The following is a 22885-nucleotide window of genomic DNA, read 5'->3' as shown; positions in this document are numbered from 1 at the left end:
AGTGCCTGGTGCTTTGCTTTAGTCTCTCCTACTGAGCACATGACAAGGAAATTATTTTATTTTCCAGAGAGAAAGTGAGACCAACTTGTGGTTTGCGTATGCGCACACACGGCAATTTAAATATATTTCTGCATAAAAAAAAGCTCATCACCTTTACTTATATTATTCATCCTTGCAATTGGTGAATGCTGATATGTTGAAAACAAATGTGTGGTTCTAAAAACAATTTATTGTGATTTCTCCTTTTCAGTATGAATAGCTCAGGCTAATATTTTCAAAGGGGCTGTGAGGAGCTAGACACCCAACTCTCATGTCTAAAAATCCCAGCCTCAGTCTGCAGAGAACATTAGAATAGCAAACAACAATGGACTAATAATCCTTTAGTAGGGAGTATGGCAGAGAAAAGGCTATAATATTGTATGCTTTCTCTAATTAGCCTGCAAGATGTGTAAAGCACTTCGCTGTGAACTGGACTTCGTTTCCGGAGAATAAACCAAACTGTGCTGGATGATAGCTTTGCAGAGTAACAGTATCTGAAACTGTCTGTGAATGGCAACAAGATTCTCCTTCCTTCATCAAGGTATCACATCAGAGAAGTCAGATTCAGAGAAATGGCACAATGAAAGGATTTGGGTCCACCTGAGTTTAGAACTCCATTTCATAGGATTCTTACTTCAGATTTCATGAGGAAAGAAATCAAATGACTCTTCCTATGAATGTGAATGAAAAGACATTTGCAAGTGCCAGAAGTCTCAGGATTCTGTAAAAATTTCAACAACTAGATTTTTTGTTAGGATCAATTAGTAAGCCAATAAGAGACGGGGCCACACCAGACTCAGTAATAGCGGGCAGAAGTTAGGGTTAATTCACAAAAAATTACCTTGCCACTGGTAGAGGGCAATTTACAGTGATACTTAATTTATAAGATATGTGTGTGCAACTGTCTAATTAACCTCCCCACTAGACATTTATAAAATATGACCATTGCAGCTTTTTGCCTAAGAAAAATAGCCTTTGTCCTCTGCATTGTCTTGCTGGGTGCTTTTATACACACATTGTTTGAAAGCAGTACTCCTCTGCATTACAGGAACATAATGATTGTGGTTCTTCCACTGTGGTAACAAATCTCAGCCTCATTTTTGCCTTTTCATGGACAGCACCCAGTTTGTTGTATCACTGGCTTGATGAAAATTTCTGTCCCTGCACAGGGGATCTGTACAACTGCAGCTCTCTTATTCAGATAATTATACCACCACCAGCTTCTCCCTTCTATTTTCACTTCTTTCTCATTTTAAATATCAGCTGAGAAAGGAAAAAACCTGGGCAGCCAGGTGTGTAACTTACCTAATACTGCTTCCTAGGAAGAGGAAAACTAAAGCCCAACCATTTTAGGAAACAGTGAGGAGAGCTCCTTTTCATCCCTACAGCTCAGTCAGAAAATACAAAAGGAAACCCATCTAGTGTAGGCTAAAACAATTTAGGAGCTCGCTGAGATTATGCTAAAATCTAATATTAATGCTGCAACATTTTAATTATGAAGGACGTCATTACTCATTTAGCAAATGCCAGTGCAGACCCATTCCAGTTTTAAAAAACCTGTTAACAGCCATTTTGGATACTGTAAAGTTCCCACCAATACCACTTTCTAAGCATGCCCAGTGATGGATATAAAAGTCCATTTTTTCCACTTATTCATGCATTTGTAACATCTACTGCAGAGTTCTGTCCTGTTGTGAAAAGCAGCAGTGTTAGTAATTGCAATAGGGTTAGTTTAAACAGTATTTTGTTTCATATAATTAATGGATGTGAAACTTACTGGCATATCTAGGCTGCAGCCCCATGCAAGCAAGCAGAAAGCAAAATATTTAAAATGGAATAGAGAGAGAAACTGGCTAGCAGGCAGCTAACTCACCCTTTTGTACAGCCTATGGTCCACCAGAGGGCTTCAGATAGCAAAACAATACCAAAGAGCTATTAGCATACACATGGCATCAAAGAAACCTTACAATAGTTTCGCTTCAATGGAGGGAAGACAAAGTATTTCTGTTTGCCTGGAGAGAGAAGGGCCCACTCCCCAGATGCTGCCTGTGTGATTCCCTCTCTTCACCAGGCAGCAGCAGATCAGAGTTCAGAACATTTTAGGATAGTAAAGTGTAATACAAAGTAAAATGAAAACAGATAGTTGTTCTGGTGGCATTTCAAGCCCAACCTATCTTCCCTTGCATGATAGGCTGTCTTCTATCTCAGTCCTAATTTCACTGGCTACAACAGGACTATAATACAGATGATAATCACAGCCTAGCAATACTACAGAGATACTTCAAGAAGATAAAATTTTAAATCTAAACCAAAGGAAAAGAAAGGGAATAGAATGTTATCAGTTTACTGAAAGTTGACTGTGTGGATTGCAAGTGGGTGTCGATTCGGTTAAACCAGGCCCAGTTAGAACTGACATTGGTTCCACCTTTCCCTGTAGCTCTAAATCAATATTATTTACGAACCATTGACTAGCTGAGGATGGCTGGTGAGTCATGAAATCTGCAAGCCTTTAATTCTGGTCTCACACACGGACACTGTGCTGGAGGGCAGGTCAACAAGCAGAAGGTATTACTGCAACTTTTAGACTTAAAACTAAGAGTCAGTCACTGGCTAACGGGCCTGAGCATTATCCACATTCAGAACTATTCAGCTGTGCATCTCTTGAAAGGCCTGTGCTGTCTCATGCTCTATAATAAACACTTTCAAGGTAAGACATGCTGATACCATGATAGGGTAGCATGTTTTTCTTCACATTCCTGGGGATACGTAACAGATGGACAAATAGATATTTTTCCAAGATCTATAGTAATCTCTGCATATCCTACCTTAAGAGTTACTGTCACAGATGAGTGTACAGAATTTGTTAATGGGGGGTCTATTTTTGTCTACATGATGTTTGCCCATATTCAGATGCATATATCTTAGCAGAGATGAGCCCCAGCTCCAAAAAATCCTGCCTTCATCCAACAATGCACACTTAATTGAAACTCACATTTCTTTCTTTCTATCCTATGCAGTGTTCATGTATCAGTTACTAAGGTAACCAAACCAACTGTAGGTCTCATGAACTGACCCAGTGGCATCTGAACTGTTGTCTCTGATACTGCAGTAAGTGAAAGTTCATGAATACAGGAAGCTCCAACTAGCACAATTCTTAAACACACTGGGTCAGATCCTCAGCCGGTATAAATCAGCTTTGCTCCACTGAAGATCTGAGCCAATGAGTAGATCTAACAAACCACGAGGGGTACCTTAGAGCTGTTTTTGGATATGGACAGAAAGTGGCTTTTCATAATTTACTTAAACAGATTTAGACAAAGTATCAGTCAGATGGTTACCAGGAGAAAGCCCAAGGAAAGCACGTAACTGAATCTTGCATAAAGGGAACAAAATAATCTCTTAGCAAGAATTATTTCCAGGATCCAGTTCCAATATCTAGATGTGGCCAACAGAACTAGGTTAAAGCAAATTTTAAAAAATTTAGAATTAGCAAATGTTCACTCACAAGCTACACGTTTAAAAATTTCTGCAGCTGAAGAATTCACTGGCTTTACACTTAGTTTGATGGGTCTGTGCCAAGGACTGGCTTGCTTTCTTCTGCTTTTTTCCCCTCCCCTATTTCTAACAAGTCTCACTTTCCTTATGCTGCTAAGCTCTCTCTCTGTTCCTTTCTATCACTCTTTTCTCTCTAAGGTATTCATAGTGCATCAATCATCACAATATCTCGTGTGCTGATGCGAATTTTCAGAGGCGAAAGAAGTAGCTCCGTCATGTCATTTTAGAGAGACGGAGGTGCTGCTAGTCACATTTCCCACCCCACCACCCAGAACATCCAGAGCAGTAAGTCAAGTCTATACTTCAGAACGTGCTGGTTCACCCCCTGAAATTGGCACTGGAGCTAGGAGCCTTCTCCTATTGGTGTGCTCACTTTTACATTTCTAAGGGAATACAATCAAATTTACTCTAATAATTTTATTAATAAATCTGGTACATTCCCAAATTCAACACAAAAAATACTCAACATCCCCACTGTGCCATTCTGTGTGTGACCTTTTCAGACCACAGTTTTTATGCTGAATCCTTATGCTGCTTCATTGAGTAATGAGATTTTGAAACTTTTGTTTGTAATTTTCTCCAATGCCAGGATGCCTCAAGGTAAAAATCTTTTGTAAATAAGATTAGTAATAAGAAAATATTCATGTTAAACCTTTGCAATTGCCCAAGTAAAGCACATGCACATTCTGCAGTAGAAACACGTACATAGCACACAAAGGATGTGGGCATATTTTCAGTTTAGAAGGGGAGCATAGTAATTTAGGATTTATGATCAGCTCTTCCTTGGAAATAGGAGACAAGAATTTATTTTTGTTTAATTCCAGCCAAGAATTAGGGATTCATTCCAAAACAACTCTGCTCTCTTGCAAAGCAGTGCATTTGCCCTCTGAACTCAGAGAAGGAATTGCTCTCAAGATGGTACATGAGTACAGAGCAGTGAGCTACAGCCAAAGTGCCTGAGGCAGGAAGAGATTTATTCTCTTGGTCACAGTCAATTTCCCGCCCCTCCTTGCTTTTCCCCCCCTAATTCCTTCTGTCTCTACACAGCTATAGTGACCCCACCTGACTAGGTATTGCAAGGAATTGAGCCAAAGGCATAGGAAAGGTCTCCTCCTTCATGGGCCTGAGGTACCTATGAGTGTGCAGAGCCTTACTTTAAGGAAATGAGCAACTGAGAAGAGGCTGATAGAAGGAGAAGGGTCAAGGACAGGAGAAGCTGCCAAAGCTGCACATCAGATAGGCCAAGGAAGAGACTGGCCTGTTGAAAAGCCTGGGAATGGTGATGTAGTCCAAGTATTTGGCTCACTGGTGGGAGATTCTGCACTATGGCTAATTTTAGGGGACCTTTTTTGTATGTGCAAGTACATTTATGGGGTGTCAAAGTCAGCCAAATACAAGAGTCCCTGGCAGCAGTGCTCCATTGGCCATAGGGAAGGGGGCACAGAGCTTCAATGTGGACTGCCCTGCCTTTTAAGAGATCTGAGGGGATCTACAGTTTCTGAGTTCTGTACCTGTTCTATGGGGGGTAGACCTGTATGGAGAATGATCAGGTGAACCTTTGAGTTCACTCCTGCCTGCCCTGTTGTAGTGAGGGACAAGCCAGCCATCCCCTGACAAAATGCTGTGTCAACATCAAGAGCACTTGGCGCTAGTTAGAAACCTAGAGTAGCTCCTCTCTTGGGCTGTATCTGCTGCTTGCCACATGAACCTGCAGGGCAAGTTGTCTGCCCACTGCTCGGGCTACACCAACCTCATCCCAGTCAGTATCTCTGACCTCATACAAAGATGACTATTTCTAAAACCTTGTACCAAAATACTAGTAACACCATGTACTTCCCTCCATTTCGGAGTTTAGTTTGCTGAATCAGCACTGGCCTAAACTAAACACACTTTGGTTTGACTCACTTCCAAGTATTTTACCTTGTCTTACTGGACAAGATAAGCGTGTGGTTATTATGGAGGAGGCATATGCAGAAAGATCTGAATTCATTTCTACTAGTCAAGACAATGTTCTGGCTGACAAGTTAATCACAAACAAGATCCTTTCATTAACTAATGAAAGCAAGTCACCTCAACACAGTATAGTACTGTTATGGGAGCTGCAGCTGCCACATGTTGCAGGCAAACAATTGAATCAGTGTTGTCCTGAGTTCCTGGTACTGTTAGGAAACCCTTCTTGCTTTGTGTATATATTCTCCAATTTAATGTTTATTTAGACATGTGGCGTGGCTGACAAATGCACTGACTTGTTTGCTGTTGAGTGTCTCCCCTCCTAGAGGGCTGTGGGGCTCAACTTATCTAGATTATAAACAGATTCATCCATTGTGACTCCACTACATGTATACCTGTGTCTTAAACAGAAATGCTTCCAAGGTATAGTGGATGCTGTGACACGCTGCACGATGCGGCTACGGTGCAATGAAAAGTCTGTGAAACAGTTAGGATATAGTCTGGGGGGGTGGGGGTGGGGATCTATCATTCAGCTGAACTCTCCTCCAGGGCTCCTCAAGCCCAACTTCAGTAAAGGAGCATAACTAAGAGTTTCTTTCTTCTGCTTCCATTTATCACAGCCTTTTACCATATCTGCAACGCAGCTGAATGTGTCTTAGTGACAGTCCCAATCTGGAGATTTTTTCCTAGGTTTTTTTGTAAGCAGCTGGGCTTTGTTACTTGATGATAAGAGAGATTTGCAGTGATTCTAATCTGTTCTATTCAGGTTCTTATAGTGAACTCATTGCAATGCTCTGGGGATGGCCTAGAACTGACAGGTAAGGAAAATCCATATAAAAGTGATGTCATACCTGTGGCGGCAGCGTCGTAAAAACCGCATGATCTTGCGAGCAGCTTGATCCTGCTTCTTGGTGAGCAGACTGCTTCTAAACACAAACAAAGGAACATCAGGGCATGGGCAATATTGAGGAGAAAGGGTACTAAATAGGAGAATAATCATTCTATGTGTACTGTGCATTTCTCACCTGGCTTACCTGTAAAATGTGGCTGTGTTAGATACCAACATACAAACAGTATAAGCCCTTAAGAACCTTACATGCTACCTTTATTACATTTTCCTCTGCCTCATCTCATTTGTTGGAGAGTAAAATTCTTATGACCTGCATTTACTGTCCCTTAAATGCTCCTTAATTTTAAAATTGATTTTTATGCATAGCTGGTAATGCTGTCTTGAGTCCCTAAGATGCTTATTAATTTGCTTTCTGTATGAGGACATTCGCAATCCAAGATGAGAGAATAAACTGAATGAACTATTCTTTCTAACACAGACTTATGGAGGAACCTCAAAGCCAGCAGAACTAGCACACATGCTACTATGTTCCCGTTAGCTAATCCTGCTGTGGGGATCTCCTTTCGGAAATCAGGATGCTGCTCTCATTTCAAAAGGATCATCATTCAGTTTTATTTATTTTTTGCTTTGGGCTTTTCACTTGTAATGCCAGTGTCCATGATTCACAAACTGCATCAACAGGAATAACTATTAGAAGAATATCTAGGTTGTTCCTGCACTTCTGTTCTTGCAGGACAGCTCAGTTTGACTGAGAGCCTCCTTTCCTCTACATGCTAACTTAGCTCTCCTCCTCTCTTTCCTACAAGAGTACATTTTCAGCTCTTTACCACAGACCCACCTAAGTTTCTGTTGTACAATGGCAGCTGCTCGACTTTTTTGTCTCCTCTTCCCACATTCTTTGTAGCTGCGATAGTACTGCTGGATCAGCACTGCGGCTCGTCGGCTCTGCTGGAATTTTTTCTGTTCATAATAGCTTCTGAATTTGCTCTGGATAAGGATGGCAGCTTGTGTCATCTTTTTATAAAGTGCATACTGCAAGGGAGACAAAGAGAGGCTAAGGCATTCCAGCAGAAAGCAGGCTTCCAAGACTCTAGCCCCACTGGAATGTGATGGGGGAGGATACTCTCTCTTCTTGTTGCTATGAGTAGAGGCCAAATTTAATATCTTCTCAGTGCCAGGAAACTGTCTGAAATATGGCCCGGTGACAAAGTGGTACAGTTGTAGGGTCTAGTCTACACTAGAAAAATTAGTACCTATAGTACAGCTTCTGCCAGCAATGGTGCAGTCGTGCTGGGGGAATTTATTTATTTATATTTCTAATTGGTAACAATGGTGTAAGTACTAATATAGACATGGCACAGATGTTTTAATTTTTGAGTCATTAACACCTGTTCTGATCTTGTGTCCAGTCTACAGTAGTAGGTACTTATATTTCTAGTGCACATACATTCTAATACAAAAGTAATCCAACTGCAGAGGAACTGGTATTTTCTCTTAATAGGTACAGCAACATTCACCATTACAAGATGCCAAATGCCATGAGATAAATAAAGGTCTCTGGTTCTTTTTCACACACAGCTGTTGCTGTGTCAAAACTTGCACAAACAAGAGGGGACTATGTCTAGCTAGCAGACTATAAAAAAAACAACGTAACCTACTAAACACAAAGTGTTGATAAATGCACAAAGTATGTTTAAAAAAACATTTTGTCTAATACTTCTCAGTTATAAAAATGTCACTTTTAAACAGATCATTTAAAAACTATTTTGCTTTTCAATGTTCATGCCATTTGCAGTTCACGCTGGTCAGGCAATGAAGACAATATTTGGGTTGTTCATATTGTTTACATCCAAATAAAAACAATATTTTGACTGAAATAATTTTTGATACTACTAAGATTTTCTCAGAATCATTTGTATTAAACCAAGCCTAATGTTGGGCCTAAACTATTTGAGAGTACCCCTTTAATCATTATAAATGAGAGTGATATTTCTGTGTTTTATAAAGTTATAACCCCATGCACTGAATTTGCAAATTTGCACTAGTGCTCACATACACTAAAAGTCCCCCTCCAGTACTGGGTTATTTACAGACCAGCAATCTTTTATGCCTTTAACCTTCCATCTGTAAAACTTAACCAGTGAAGAGATGCTTTCCATTAGGGTCCTTCTGAGACATGCCTGAACAATTGATGCGCTCTATTTCTGGCTAGTTCCTGTGTGAAAGATTGCTAACCATGGGCAGAATGCTCCTCATTCAGAACCTCATGGATTAGCTCCCTGCACTGTACACTGCCCAACATCAATGGCCTGGTCTATTAACTGAACATGGGAGTTGTACTACACTGCTCTCAGCTATCGCATTCTGTTGAACAGATTTCTATAATAACGGTTACCTTGCATAATAAAAGACATATATTACCCAGCCTTCTGCAGAACAGTCAGTAATGAGGGGAGGAAGCAACTCTCTAAAGGCAAGAATCGCTTTTACATTTTCTCCCTTCAAAATAACCAATGCAAGATGGCCCTCCCTGGTACATGGAAGTCATCTGCATTCAGGAATATTTAAAATTGCGCACAATTTACTTTCTAAGTGGTAAATGCAGACCTGGAGTGATATGTGAAGGCCACATTTAGCATGCTGAACTGATGTGTAGAGCAGACTTTTACTGTGCGCTGGTCTTCTTTTGAAGAATATGTCAAAGTGTTAAATATCCCCAGTTTGCCAGCCTTTGACTCACTGCTTATCCAATTACAGGAGAGATGTGACTCATGGGCAGCAGCCATCTCTATATCTAACAGTTTTATACCATACTTCAGAGAGTTCTCCCTTCTTAAAACACAAAAAAACCATCATATCATGGAGTAACACCAACATTTACCAAATTTCACTCTTTGGAACTGAAGCAGTTGTTGGTTGCTGGTACATTTTGTTGTCATTTTTTATTTTTTTTAAATAAACTCTTAATAATTAGATGAACCAAAGTTTAGTTTTAAATTAGCTATTTAAAAATAATTCACTCTCAGGCTGATCTTTTCTTTTCCAATTCTGAGCCCAGAGAGGACTTCTGTGGCTGAGTTACAACACCCTGAACAGAGGACTAAAAGTGGAACAGTGACACTCTAGCTATGTCTGTTTAAACCTGCAGTCATTGATGTAAATAATACAGGGATTTAATATAGTAATAAGTTATAGGAGATGAGAGAATCATAGCTCTAAGATATCACTCAAGTCTGCATCCAAACTTGTGAGATCCACTCAGCTGTCTTGTTGCCTATGCATTAAAAATCTCTGTCCAGCCAAAACTCCCCCCTCCACCCCCACCCCCACCCTCCCCTCAGGCTGGTGGGAGCTGGGAGAACAAGGGAAACAGTAGTTAGCTTCAGTCAAGTGAGTATCTCCAGCCAGTCTAGGTGCATGATGACAGAGACGTTCACCTTCCTTGACAAAATAGTGCTTTGGCCCAATATGAAGTCTTTGGTGAAGGAGGAAGCTGGGGGTGGAAGAACAGTTCTAGGAGGACACACCCATCTTCATATTACATTAAATCTCCCCTGAAAGAACAACATGCACTCTTGTGTCTTAGGTACCCTGAGAGCATTGGAAAACACCCAACTGATACTGGCTACGGCCATGGTCAGGGTGCTGCACAGGTAAGAGACAGGCTGTTATGCTCACTGCATATTGTCACAGGACAATTCTAACAGGACACTGACTGTATTAGCAGTAACACACAAGTTGCACTGTAACTGGGAATTCAGTGCACAGGTTTTTAAAACTGAAAATTAAAAATACTCATGGATACAGACAAAGCATTGATGTCATTGTTTGCGTGGCTGTTCAGATCAATATTCCCTCATGTTGTCCATGACCATGGAGGCAAATAATGGAACCTAACAGATCTCAGCAGCACTGGGAGCAATTTAATGATCCAGAGCACCACGGACAGTAAAGGTTCTTGTTGCTTATAAAGATAATGTTAAGAACAGCTGCAGAGCAAAATGTTTCTTCATTAAGAATTAGCATTGATATAGTCCCCTCATCTCAGCCCTTCACTGTTCAATAAGTGTATTTAGAAATATTAAGTGTGCTTCTATATTAACGTGATGTGTTTCTGGTAACACCGCACCGTCTCTGTCCTACGGTGGGGATTTGTGTTTGTCACAGAGCAGTCTAGCTGACACATACATTCACTGCTGGGCATTATCAAATTATTTCACTGAATACCAGGTTTTCCTGGTTTGTATTGAATGTGAAAGTTTGTAACTCAAAGGGAACAGTTTCCAAAGCAGTGTTTGTTGATTCATTACCTTCAAGGCTATCCAAGTAAGCTTAGGGGAAAAACAGAAAATACAAAGTTAATGTTAGAGCTGCAAATGAAGAACTGAGAAACAAAAACCAAACACCTGACCAGACCATCTTCTCCCAAAAGAAATGGCTTCGGGGTCCAAGACAAACCTTGTGAAGCAATATTTGAAAGGGAATTCACACTATGATTATACGAAGCATCACTCCAGAATGTCACTCTACGGTGATCTAACACTAGTTAGGTTTTCCCAAATAAATGTTTCTAATTGAATGTTATGTAAGGGCTTCTCTTCAATATTGTCATCCTAGTTGTCAGTCAGTCTGAGTTGTGGGGAGAAGTGTGTTTGAACTGGTGCTAATGGGCTCCTCATTGTTCCCATAAAAAAAAAAATCTTATTTCCGGGTCTGAAAACTCAGCCTAAAACTTGGCTCCAGACGAAAGTGTGCTGAAAGGTTTCAGTCCCAGGACAAATTATATCAAATGAACAACTGGAGTTTTCATATTTTAAAATTTGACATGTGTTTTTCCCCTCAACCTCTCCAGTCCAACTCGTCTTAAGCACAAAACCATCTTAAATTTCACAATGAAATTTGGAAAGCAACTAGTAAGAAGTACAATTTAATCACTTTGATAAATAATAATATATTAATGTACAGGTAAATATGAAATACAGCTTGTTCCTCACTCCAAATGTGCAGCTATACACACACAGTTGCTCTAGTTTCAGACCACGTCATCATTGAGAGATAAGTTACAGGACTATTTGATAACACTATATATAACAAACCAGGGAAAATACAGAAATTAAAATCTTCTCAAGGAAACAGCTTGTGAAATTAGATTTATGATGTGATTTTTCTGCGCTTTTGAGCTTAATCATAACACATTCTGCATATTGATCACTGCATATTGAAAAGCACTTTGGAGGTTCTCTCTTTGCGCCAGTTCCCAATATATGTAGAATCTGCTGCCAGTATTCACAGGTGCACATTATTTCACAGAAACTCAATTCTTCACTTACCTGTTTGTATTTTCTGTAACAACGCTGAATGACAGCAGCAGCCACTTCCTGCTGTTCTCGGAGAGGACGGCCCTGTAACAAAAAGTGAAGAAGTTATGAGTCAGCATAAATCACACTGAACAAACAGAAGAGAGGATGAAAGGTAATGGCTCTCGGCAGCCTGAGTATGACCCCCGGTTCACATTTACCATCGCAGCACCCTCCTTTTTCTAAAGAGGGGGTTTCTATTAGTAATTTATGAAGATGATGGAACACCCCCAATCTACAAACAATGAGTTTGACAGTTTGCAGGAGAGAATGAAAACAGGCAGCTGAACAAAGACTTTGATGTGTACTTTCCTGCTATGCTTTGTGGATTGCCATACTGTTGCAGAGGAAGCATCGCCACATACTAAAATATGGACTCATCTCCCTTTGCTAGCTTGTTAGACAAATTTCAGCAGCATGAGAGCGCCAGGGTAAGAATTAACAGGGTTACACAAGACACACTGGGAGAATTATTTTGTCTAAGAAATATATAGTCTACATTTGATTTTCTAATGGATTCTACTTCCACACGCCCAAGGCAAAGAGGTGGGATGCTCCTGCTACTTACCTTGTATTTCCTGAACACTGTCTGGACGAGTTTGGCAGCTTCATAGAGTTCTCTTTGCTCATGATCAGACAGAGTTAACTGTGCAAACTCATTCTCTACCCTTTCGCTGGTGGATGCACTCAGAAATTCTGACCAATCTGCGGCTGAAGGAAGGCTGGGTTTCTCAAAAGCTATTTCACTGACTGGTGAGCCTACTGGGCTCAAGCTGGTGTTTGAAGAAGGGGTCAGGGGTTCACTGTATAGACTTCTGAAACGAGAGGCACACAGGGAACACTGTTACAGAGAAGCAGGACTGGCATGACTAGTAGCTTATTACGTTTTTATGTGCAAGGGCAAAGTTACCTCTCCAAATGACACTGCACCACCCAAAGCCCCGGGAGGTACATGCCCTGTGACATGCTGAATGTACCTGACTGCAGTGGAATTTGCAGGCTGAACACTGGCTTTGGGATTCTGTTCCATGATCTGCGATATTATTGCCCCCTCACCTTTTACATGACTCATGTGTAGGATGGTTTCACCTCCATCTTTAAATGGCACAGAGCAAATTAACCTCTGGTGTAACTCCACTGATTCCTCCCAAGAATGGATTTAGCTCACAGTGAACTGAATGCTCCACGTATATTACAGCGTAATTTCTCTGTTCTTTCTAATCATTATTTTGTCATTATAAAAAGGTTTGTGTGAAAGGATTTTTCAAAACAAGCAACAAATTTGTCTCTATTGAAACCCTTAAAAAGGAGTTGATCTTTCCACCCTGAGCAGAGCAGGTGTCCACCCTGGGTCAATTTACTTTCTCTCCTAAGTTTAGATTTGGTACCAAGGCTGGAAAAGTTTTCTCCACCCATCTTCTAATGCATAGTATTCTGGGAATTCAACGTCTCAGGTCGATCTTGAATTCTGCTATTTGTTTGCCATGAACTCACCATATGAACAGCACAACTGCTTCAGCCCTTTCCATGCACCTGGGCCATAACCAGAGCAGGGCAAGTGGGGCAGCTGCCCAGGGCGCAAAGCTGGGGGGGGGGGGCGCAGAAAAACGGGGCAGAGACATGCCAAAATAACCCTGGCAGGGGGTACAAATATGCTTGCATGCCCTGGAGGATAAAATGTCTCGTTACAGCTCTGTCATGCAGATATAACCGTGCCCAAACACAGAGTGCGCGTCTGGGAAGAATTAAAGAGCTCAATTTGTGCAAGTAACTTGATTTCTAGTTTTTAATCTCAGAAATATTTCTGGGATCAGTCAGAGATACAAATGCAGAGGCAGAAGCTCTCAGAGGTGGCTGAGCTTCTCTCACTGTAAATAGCCCAGCGGTCTCTCCTGGGAATTGGGCAGCTCTAAAAGAAGTGGAGTTAATTTCTTTGCTGTTCAGATAAGGACTGTTACATTCAGATTAGGATTTAACAACAGACTAAAGTCCATTTTAATCTTTGTGAATGATCCGGAGTTTCTGACTCCAGTGCTGTGAAATGAGTTTCATTAGGGCTGCCTTGTCTTCTATTTCTTTGTGCTGCTGGAGGCCCCAGGGTTCATGGCCTAGCTACACTCTGCACTGCGATCCAACTTCAGAACTTCATGTGACTGCACATACCATTTATAATAAAAGGCAAGAATCCCAGCAGCTCCCAAAGGGGAATGTCAGAGGACATAAGAAATTGGGTAAAGTGAGACAGGCGTGCAACTCTTGTGGGATGTTACGCTGCTCAGTTTTCCCTTTCTGATGCAGAGGGCAAGGGATTAATGTCGCCTTGCTTTCCCAACAGGAGTCTTCCCGTAGCCTCTAACAAGACACAAAAATTCTCATGACATCTGCAGCAGTTGAGTTCATCTTCAGTGTGTGAAATTATGATGGAAGTTACTATTTAGAACAGACAGTCTACAGAAGTTATCTGCAAAATCAGTGACTGTGTGGGATTAATATTGCTAATCATCATACCCTGACAATCATGGCTGGGTCAGATCTGGAGGATTCTGTAGCTGAATCCATCAGCATTTTTAAAACACCTGTCACTAGGCACTTGCCATGGATTACAGATAGACACTAAAACCCTCCATCCTACTTTTGCTTTGGCACTTGGCTTCTGCCTTTGTGACCAGTGCTGGGGTTTATCTTCTGAGCCATATTTTGGGAAAATGTGTTCTTTCCCCTTTCCTGCCAGCCCCAGTGAGGAGAGGGGAGCTTTGCAGCATAACATGAAGTTAAAAGAAACTCTTCCTAACATCCTCTGGGATGTCATCCAAGAGCCTTCCCATACTCGGTACCATAAAAAGGGGCAAAACATTATGGTGGTTCTTTCAAAAGTTTACAACTGAACACTGACTTAACACAGCTTTGAAACTTTACTGTGCAGAACAAAAATGCTGCTTTCCCTTTATTTTTTAAAAGTCTACGTTTAACACAGCACTGTACTGTATTTGCTTTTTTTTGGTCTCTGCTGCTGCCTGATTACGTACTTCTGGTTCCAAATGAGGTGTGTGGTTGATAGGTCAGTTTGTAACTCTGAGGTTCTACTGTATAACTTTAAACCTCTGTACCTAGTGTGTTTACAACCTTTCCCCTTTCTTGCCAGCCCTAATAAAAACACTCCCTTAGCCATGTGCCTGAGTGGTTACTGGGACCCACCATATCTAGTCCCTTCAAGGCCAACCTGCTGAAGCACTTACAGCTGTTGCCTCTGAGACATGGTATGCCAGGCACGCTATTGGCATCCAAGCAGTCGGGGTACAGAATAACCCCAATAATTACAGATGTAGAGCCAAACAGACTCTGTTGTTTAACCAGCTGGACTTTCCTTGTGGTCTCAAACAAGAATCTGTTGGTCTGAAAGCATCTGTTTTATTGCAGGGGTTTGCACTTTTCCGTCAATTTACAGTTGTATCTAACAAAGGAAAGCGTGAAGGCAGTTGCTATATTGCTTGATGTTTGCATGTGTGAGACCAAGTGTGCCTGTCCTAGAATTACCTGCATTAAACCCAATTAAAAAGCAAAACCAAAGGTCAAAGAACACACACACACACACAAAATATCAGACCAGCAAATCTGCAGTGGAATGGGGACATGTCCAAGCCTGTCTTGTGGTTAATGTTGCTGACCTTATCTGTGCAGCAGTTGGTATATGATCGACATCAGCAAGGTAACTGGCCAGCCAGCTCATCGTGGTGCTAATGGCAGCATTGTCTGTCCTCTCCACCAGCGGTGACTCCATTGGCACAAAATTCTCCCGCTTGATCCTGTCAGGCGTTGCTTCAATGATGTGCTCTGCAAGTGTCATCATGTTCACCTGGGAAGGGGCAGACAAGAGCAATGTTTGCCAACTTCCTGCCAACACCTTTGTGGTGAAACAATTCACAGCTTTACCCGAGGATGAGGACAAGGGCTGCCCAAGTGTGTGGCAAGTGAGGGTTACTCACTGGACCTGATCCTGAATAGCTCATTCAGGCAAAAATGCCACTGGCTTCAGTCTAAGGCTGTGTCTACACTAGAGAGCTGACAGCAGCACAGCTGCACTGGTGCAGCTGCGCCGCTGTAAGATCGCCAGCGTAGCTGCTCTATGCTGACAGGAGAGAGCTCTCCCCTTGACACAATAATTAATCCACCCCCCAACGAGCGGCAGTAGCTTTGTTAACAGAGGGCTGTCCACACCGGCGCTTAAATCAATGTAACTTATGTTGCTTGGGGGGCGGCTTATTTACGCCCGAGTGACATAAGTTATACCACTATAAATGATAGCGTAAACATAGCCTTATGACTGAGTTACAGTTTTTCCAGACCCGAAGGCCAGTGTTGGATGGCTGGGAGGGGACTGTGAATAACTTGTGATCATTAGGAAAGAGAGAAAGGCTCTGAGTGGTTTGCACTGGTTATGCTGTCACAACAAAGAGGGATAGAAATTTAACAAGCATGGATTCTCCTTTACAATTCTAGAGACCTCCACAGACTGAGGCCTTTTTTCTGACTGATGGAGGAGAGACAGGAGACCGAAAGCATTAAAACTCCATATAGCGTCACTGCTGCGTACTTTCTAGTACCCAGAACATACCTGTGTTCCCATGAAAGAGACAGTGGAAGAGAACACAAGTTCAGAGTTCATGCAGTTTGTGCCACTTTACCGCCAGCCCCATTCCAATTAACTTCCCAGACTGGTGGGGGTCTCCCTCTATATTTCTTCCCTTATTGCTCCCTTAGGTATTTTTTAATTTAGAAATAAATATTCATGTTTTGTATTTCACTCTTCCTTTTGCTAGACTTGCCTCCTTTCCCTCTGGTTTCTATATAGTATCTAACACTATTGTATTGGAATGCTTCCAAGCATCAGGTGATCCTCTCCTCTAGTGAAGAAAACAGCCCATGATGCAGGTTTGGGACATCGCTCCCAATGTTAAATATTTGGTGTTGGCAACATTCAGCATGACACCTCCGTTCCTATGACTAGGGCCCGTACAGTTGTTGGATCTGGGAGGCTCAAATAATTCAGAACCCAAGGCAGTTCCAGAAACATGAATGCATCTTTTGCAAACACCAAGCACAGTGGTCCCCAACCTTTTCGTCTGGCAGGCGCCAGATGAAGGACCATGGCAGCGTTCGAGCATCCGCTGAAATGCCGCTGAATTTCCGCTGCATTTCGGCAGCGACGCCTCTCGATGATGTCGCTTGTCGGTGGCAAGCTTGTCGGATGCTCGACTGCCAGCCAGGACGCGGGCGCATTTAGATGTGCCCGCAGGCACCACGTTGGGGACCCCTGACCAAGCAGATCCATCCCTGCTTTGCAAGGGTTTTGTTTCCCTTTATGACTTTGGCTGTGTGGAAGAATCTCCAGATGTAGTGGGTGGGTATATTTCTGAGGTTCTGCTCTCTTGGCTGCCACTTCACTCACCACCCCTCGTTAGATCAGAAAGCATATATAATCTTCCTCTCCTAAAAATTAAGCTACTTATTTCTCTCCTCTCCCCACCTTCTTTTTTTTGCTGGGTATTATTTTCTCCCCTACACCGTATCTTGTATATTTCTCTTCCCAAAACACTATCCATATAGTCTCTCTCTTTCCTCCTCAAATCTGGAACGCCCTTTCCTTCACACTGCAGTGATTTCCTCTTCAGCCCATGGACACCACCTTCAGCTCTGCATAGTCATTGTGGCTGCTCATTGCTGCAATGCTTCTTCAGTGGTGGTGCAGGGTTGGTATCATGCACAGGTGAACTCAAAGGTGTTCAGCAGCCAGGCTGTTACCCCTGTTGCATGAACAAGGACATTAGTCTGTAGTTCCAGCACTCAAAATGCAGCTGTCTGAGCAGAACAGCATCAGAATAGCCTGCGTCTGTAGATCATAGAATCATAGGACTGAGCGGGACTTCGAGAGGTCCCCTGCACTCATGGCAGGACTAAGTGTTATCTAGACCATCCCTGAAAGGAGTTTGTCTAATCTGCTCTTAAAAATCTCCAATGACAGAGATTCCACAACCTCCCTAGGCAGTTTATTCCAGTGCTTAACCATCCTGACAAGAAGTTTTTCCTAATGTCCAACCAAAACCTCCCTTGCTGCAATTTAAGCCCATTGCTTCTTGTCCTATTCTCTGAGGTTAATAAGAATGATTTTTCTCCCTCCTCCTTGTAACAACCTTTTATGTACTTGAAAACTGTTATGTCCCCTCTCAGTCTTCTCTCTTCCAGACTGAACAAACCCAATTTTTTCCAATCTTCCGTCTTATGTCATGTTTTCTAGACCTTTAATCATTTTTGTTGCTCTTCTCTGGACTTTCTTCAATTTCTCCACATCTTTCCTGAAATGTAGCGCCCAGATCTGGACACAATACTCCAGTTGAGGCCTAATCAGCACGGAGTAGAGCGGAAGAATTACTTCTCGTGTCTTGCCTACAACACTCCTGCCAATACATCCCAGAAAGAAGTTTGCTTTTTTTGCAACAGTGTTACACTATTGACTCATATTTAGCTTGTGATGCACTATGACCCCCAGATCCCCTTCTGCAGTGCTCCTTCCTAGGCAGTCATTTCCCATTTTGTATGTGTGCAACTGATTGTTCCTTCCTAAATGGAGTATTTTACATTTGTCCTTATTGACTTTCATCCTATTTCAATAATGACATATGCAAAGTAATCCACTTAGGAAGGAGATGTGACCACCTGGAATCTCTGCAGGAGCTCAGCTGCAGCACTGGCATCTCTTGTGTCTCCTCCACTCGTACAGGGCTAGAATGCTTCTTCCACCTCCTAGGGTTGCCAGGCATCCGGTTTTTTACTGGAATGCTCAATCGAAAAGGGATCTGGGTGGCTATGATCAGCACTGCTAAAAAGTCCAGTCGGCAGTGCAGGAGGGCTGAGGCAGGTTCACTGGCTGGCCTGGCTCTGCACAGCTCCCGGAAGTGGCCAGCAATTCCCTCTGGCTCCTAGGTGGAGGTGTGGCCATGAGGGCTCCGTGTGCTGTCTCCGCTCCGAGTGCTAGCTCCGCAGGTCCCATTGGCCGCGAACCGCTGATAGGGGCCATGCGCAGAGCCACCTGGCTGTGCCTCTGCCTAGGAGCCGTAGGAAAATTCTGGCCACTTCCAGGAGCGCCACCCACAGTCTGCACTCCTAAACTTCTTCTGCACCCCAACCCCTTGCCCCAGGTTAGAATCCCCTCCTGCACCCAAACTCCCTCCCAGAGCTCGCACCCTGTGCCCCACACCCCAGAACCCCAATCCCCTTCCCCAGCTCAGAGCCCCGCCCCCACCCCCTGAGTCCCTCATTTCTGGCTCCAGCTCAGAGCCCATACCTCCTCCCATACCCTATTCCCCCCGCTCCAACCCAGAGCCCTCACCACATTCCAAACCCCTCATTTCTGGCCCCACCCTCGAGCCCTCACCCCCTCCCTCAACCCAACCCCCTGCCCAGCCCAGTGAAAATGGGCGAGGGTGTGGGAGAGCGAGCAATGGAAGGAGAGGGATGGAATGAGCGGTGGCGAGGCCTCGGAAAGTACCTGCCATCGACATTAGTGGCGATGCCAACAGACTCTGCCTTTTCCTTATCCTTTGGACCATGAACTTACTGCCCACTACATAGAAACAGCACTTCCTGGAGTGACTGATGGGAGGTGCTGAGTTCAGAGCACAGTCAGCTCTCAAGCTTCACACAGCCTAGCTTGAGGTGGACAAGAAACCTTTCAAACAACAGGTAAAAAAGCAAGAACCATCCCCTCCTCTCTGCTGCCCTTCTGTATAGAAGATAGCACAGCACTGGCTACCCAGAGCAGGGGCCCTTAGCACATTCCTCTGCTTTGGTTCCATTCATTTCAAGATAGAAAATTCCATTATAGCTGGCAGAACTTTTCAAGGGAGCAGACTGTCCAACTAATACAGTGCAATGCAATGCACAACCCTTCATGCTAACCGTCACTCTCACAGCAGGACTGAAAGGATATCACTTACTGTCAGAGGGGAAAGTGCACAGTTTGCAAGAGCCATGAACTTCTGCAAAGCATGCTTTGGGGGCCCTCTAGCTGCAAGAACACCTCCCACCACAGCACACAGGTCAGTCAGGTGCAGTCTCAGAGGCTGGCACCGAGGGATGTATTTGCCTCAGCTGGCCTTGCCACCATGTTAGATATGTTTACCTGCAAGTCATCCATGTGCTGTAAGCAGTCCTCATTCTCCACACTGTCCCTGTAGGAAAGTAGCTCCCCATCCACAATCTCCCTGTCAGCCATCATCAGCACATTCATCTGCTCTCGTTGACGCAGCCGGTGGGCTACGGTGTCCTTCCCCAACGCAAGCCCCTTCTGGCTTCCCGTCATCTGCACCGCAGACACACCAATATAAACGTCTTTTGGGTTCCACTTTATTCCTGCCTGGCCACCAGAGCCCCGATACCCAGCAACTTCTGGGATGTGCTGGGAGAGCTCCCTGCCATAGTCCCTTATCCCTTCACTGGGGCTGATTGTCTCAGAGATGGATTGCTTGGAGCTGGAACTCTGCTTCCTGACACTTGGCTGTTCCAGGCTCAGTGCTGTGGAAAGCAGCTTCTCTTGCCGTGCCTGGAAATACTCGGGGTTCAGTTTATGTTTTTTGGGGGCTGGGTAATCTTTCTGACTCTCACTGCTGTAGTAGTTGGAGGGCTCAGACCTTGGTCGTCTTAACTCTGGAAGCAAAGAAACCATCAGTCAGGACTGAACAATAGACGTGATAACTGCTGAAAGTGCTCCTGTCGTCTATACCACCTCCCTCCTCCCAGGAGTGCAGGTAACAGTTCAGACCATGCCTTGGACATGCAGGAGAAGTGACTGTCATCCTGGGAAGATGCTAAGCTGAACCACCCCTATTCCTTTCCAAATAGCTAGGATTTTGTACCTTTCGACACACTTTTACACTTGCCAATGCTCCTGCAAATACAGGGAATGCGAGAGAGAGACAGGGAGCTGGGAGCAAAGAAACAGGGCAGAGATAGAACAGCTTCACTTAACATCCCCTCCCCCTCCCCCAAGTAAACTGCCTGCTTCAGGCCACTATGAGTATGTCTACACCGCGGCTGGGAGCTGTGATTCTCGGCATGGGCAGACAGACTCACACTAGCTCGGCTTTAGCTGCATGCTCAAGAGAGCAGTGTGGACACTGCGGCATGGACAGCGGCTTGGGCTACCCACCTGAGCTCAGAACCAGGGGATTGGGCAGGTTTGGACTTGGGTGGCTAGCCTAAGCCGCTGCCCATTCCACAACATACACACGGCTCCTTTTAGCATTCGCGCTGTGCTTGAGTTAGTGAGAGGCTGTTTACCTGCACAGGGAATCTCTCCTCCCAGCTGCAGTGGCAGACATACCCTGCATGTCGTGTGTTAGCACGGAGAAACCTACAGCCAGGTTATTTTTGATTTTACCTGTATTTGAACTGGACATAACAGTGACACCCTTCTGAGGCTCTTGAGAAGTAATGATTTCACTTTGCCACTGGGCAACCCAGCTCTCGGAGCTGGACTCCCCACTCGAAGGGCAGTGAACTCTGGGATTCTGCCCAAGCTGCACTTGCTCATCTCGCTGTAGCTGCTCCAGACACTCTGCCAGCTTCACGTGACCCCGGGACCGAGCAATAGCCAGCGGCAGTCTCCCAAGAGAGTCAGGGATAGAGATGGCCCGGTGATCCCACTTATACAGCACAATGGCTGCATCCCTGTGGCCCAGTGCACACGCCCACATCTGAAAGAGAAAAGGACAACTGACACATCTGTAGGTGCTTCACTCTCAGATCACTGACCAACAGCTCTTATCAGCAGAGCTTGGCAAATGCTTCAGCACCAAAGGAGAGCTTTTATAAGTGTCACATCTGAATAAGAGGTCATTATGGAGGACTAGACAAGTCCTACTCTCTACTTCCTGGGAGAAGTAGTTGTCTGTCCAGCTATAATAAATTAAGGTGAAATTTTCTTATTGAGCAATAAGTGAAACTTTCATACGGGCATAAATCTTAACGATGCTGCAGAGGCAGAAGAGCTCAGCTGCATACACGTGGATTATAGACAGATGAGCACGTGAGCAGCAGGATTAAAGCTAGGAAAGGGCGAAATGCAGGGGTCCTTACACTTCACATGAATTTTGTATTTGGCTTTCAAAGGACCGAGTGGCCACATGGGGAGACATCAGCCATGCCAGGCTGCTTTGGAACTCTGCTCACAAAGGGGATCAATGAGCTGTGACAAGGTAGGAAAGGGTCAATCAGAAGCAAACTGTGAGGCAGGCTCATGGACAGCTGGGACTTGTATTTAATAATCATGCAAAAATCCAACACCTAGGACAATGTTAGAGAAGCAGGAACCTAGAACGACCTCTGTACAAATGTTACAAGCAGCCAGCAACTGCCCAGTTCTTAGTAAGAAAGTATTCTCGGGACCATAACAAATGGGCAAGTTTTAAAACTCAGTGTCTGAGACTGTGCCTAATATAGTGTGTGAGCTAAGAGAATACAAATGAGTATCAATAAAGGAACCTGGCCTGGTGTCTCATTAAGGTTGGCAGTAATATCTTTGCACTCAAACACTGCTTGTTGTCAATGTCACAGAGGCTTTCACTCTTTTAAAAGCGCGCGCGCGCGCCAGCGCGCAGCGCGCGCAGCGCGAGCGCCAAGTAGTCAGCGCCCAGCGCAGGAGAACTCCCCAGCGCTCTCCGTCTGTCACATCCCTGTGGGGAACTGGACAGGACAGGGGAGTACGCAGCGCGCCAGCGCTTTGAGCACACACTACACTGGCGCTTAGGATTTGCATTTGCTGCAGAGGGTGTGTTTTCACACCCTGCTGCAGCGCTGCAAATTTGTAAGTGTAGCCAAGCCCAGAGAGTGCAACTGTGCACGTTACAGCTTTATGAAAGCTTATTCCTGTCTGTCTACTAACTAAAGAGATGGTTGAGCACATACACACATGCACCTGTCTAAACAAGCCAGCAGGTACAGGACCAGCTCAGCCCTGGTGTAAGAGGTTTGACCACACTGAACCCCAAGAAATGGCACCTGCTTATACCAGAGTTGACTCTGGCCCATAAACTTACTCCTTCTTCACAATGGCCTTGAATCACTGCTTACAGTTGTCCAT

General features: G+C 44.0%; 1 protein-coding gene across 3 annotated transcripts in view; it reads right to left on the bottom strand.

Moving 5' to 3' along the window:
* CAMTA1 (calmodulin binding transcription activator 1) overlaps window positions 1-22885 on the bottom strand; it is an 833035-nt gene that overhangs the window by 16176 nt on the left and 793974 nt on the right. Inside the window, exons 14-22 of one of the 3 annotated variants that reach the window (XM_039508612.1) lie at window positions 21185-21500; window positions 19928-20451; window positions 15417-15604; window positions 12320-12566; window positions 11725-11796; window positions 10705-10725; window positions 7233-7426; window positions 6396-6470; window positions 1913-1943 (exon numbers count right to left, since the gene is read on the bottom strand). In XM_039508612.1, the coding sequence (XP_039364546.1) occupies window positions 1913-1943; window positions 6396-6470; window positions 7233-7426; window positions 10705-10725; window positions 11725-11796; window positions 12320-12566; window positions 15417-15604; window positions 19928-20451; window positions 21185-21500 (1668 nt within the window). The remainder of the gene's footprint in view (window positions 1-1912; window positions 1944-6395; window positions 6471-7232; window positions 7427-10704; window positions 10726-11724; window positions 11797-12319; window positions 12567-15416; window positions 15605-19927; window positions 20452-21184; window positions 21501-22885) is intronic. The other 2 variants (XM_039508610.1, XM_039508611.1) reach the window with 2 other exon arrangements.

This window comes from Mauremys reevesii, linkage group 21 (genome assembly GCF_016161935.1).
Source record: "Mauremys reevesii isolate NIE-2019 linkage group 21, ASM1616193v1, whole genome shotgun sequence".
NCBI classification, from domain to species: domain Eukaryota; kingdom Metazoa; phylum Chordata; order Testudines; family Geoemydidae; genus Mauremys; species Mauremys reevesii.
This window is presented reverse-complemented; position numbering and strand designations above follow the sequence as displayed.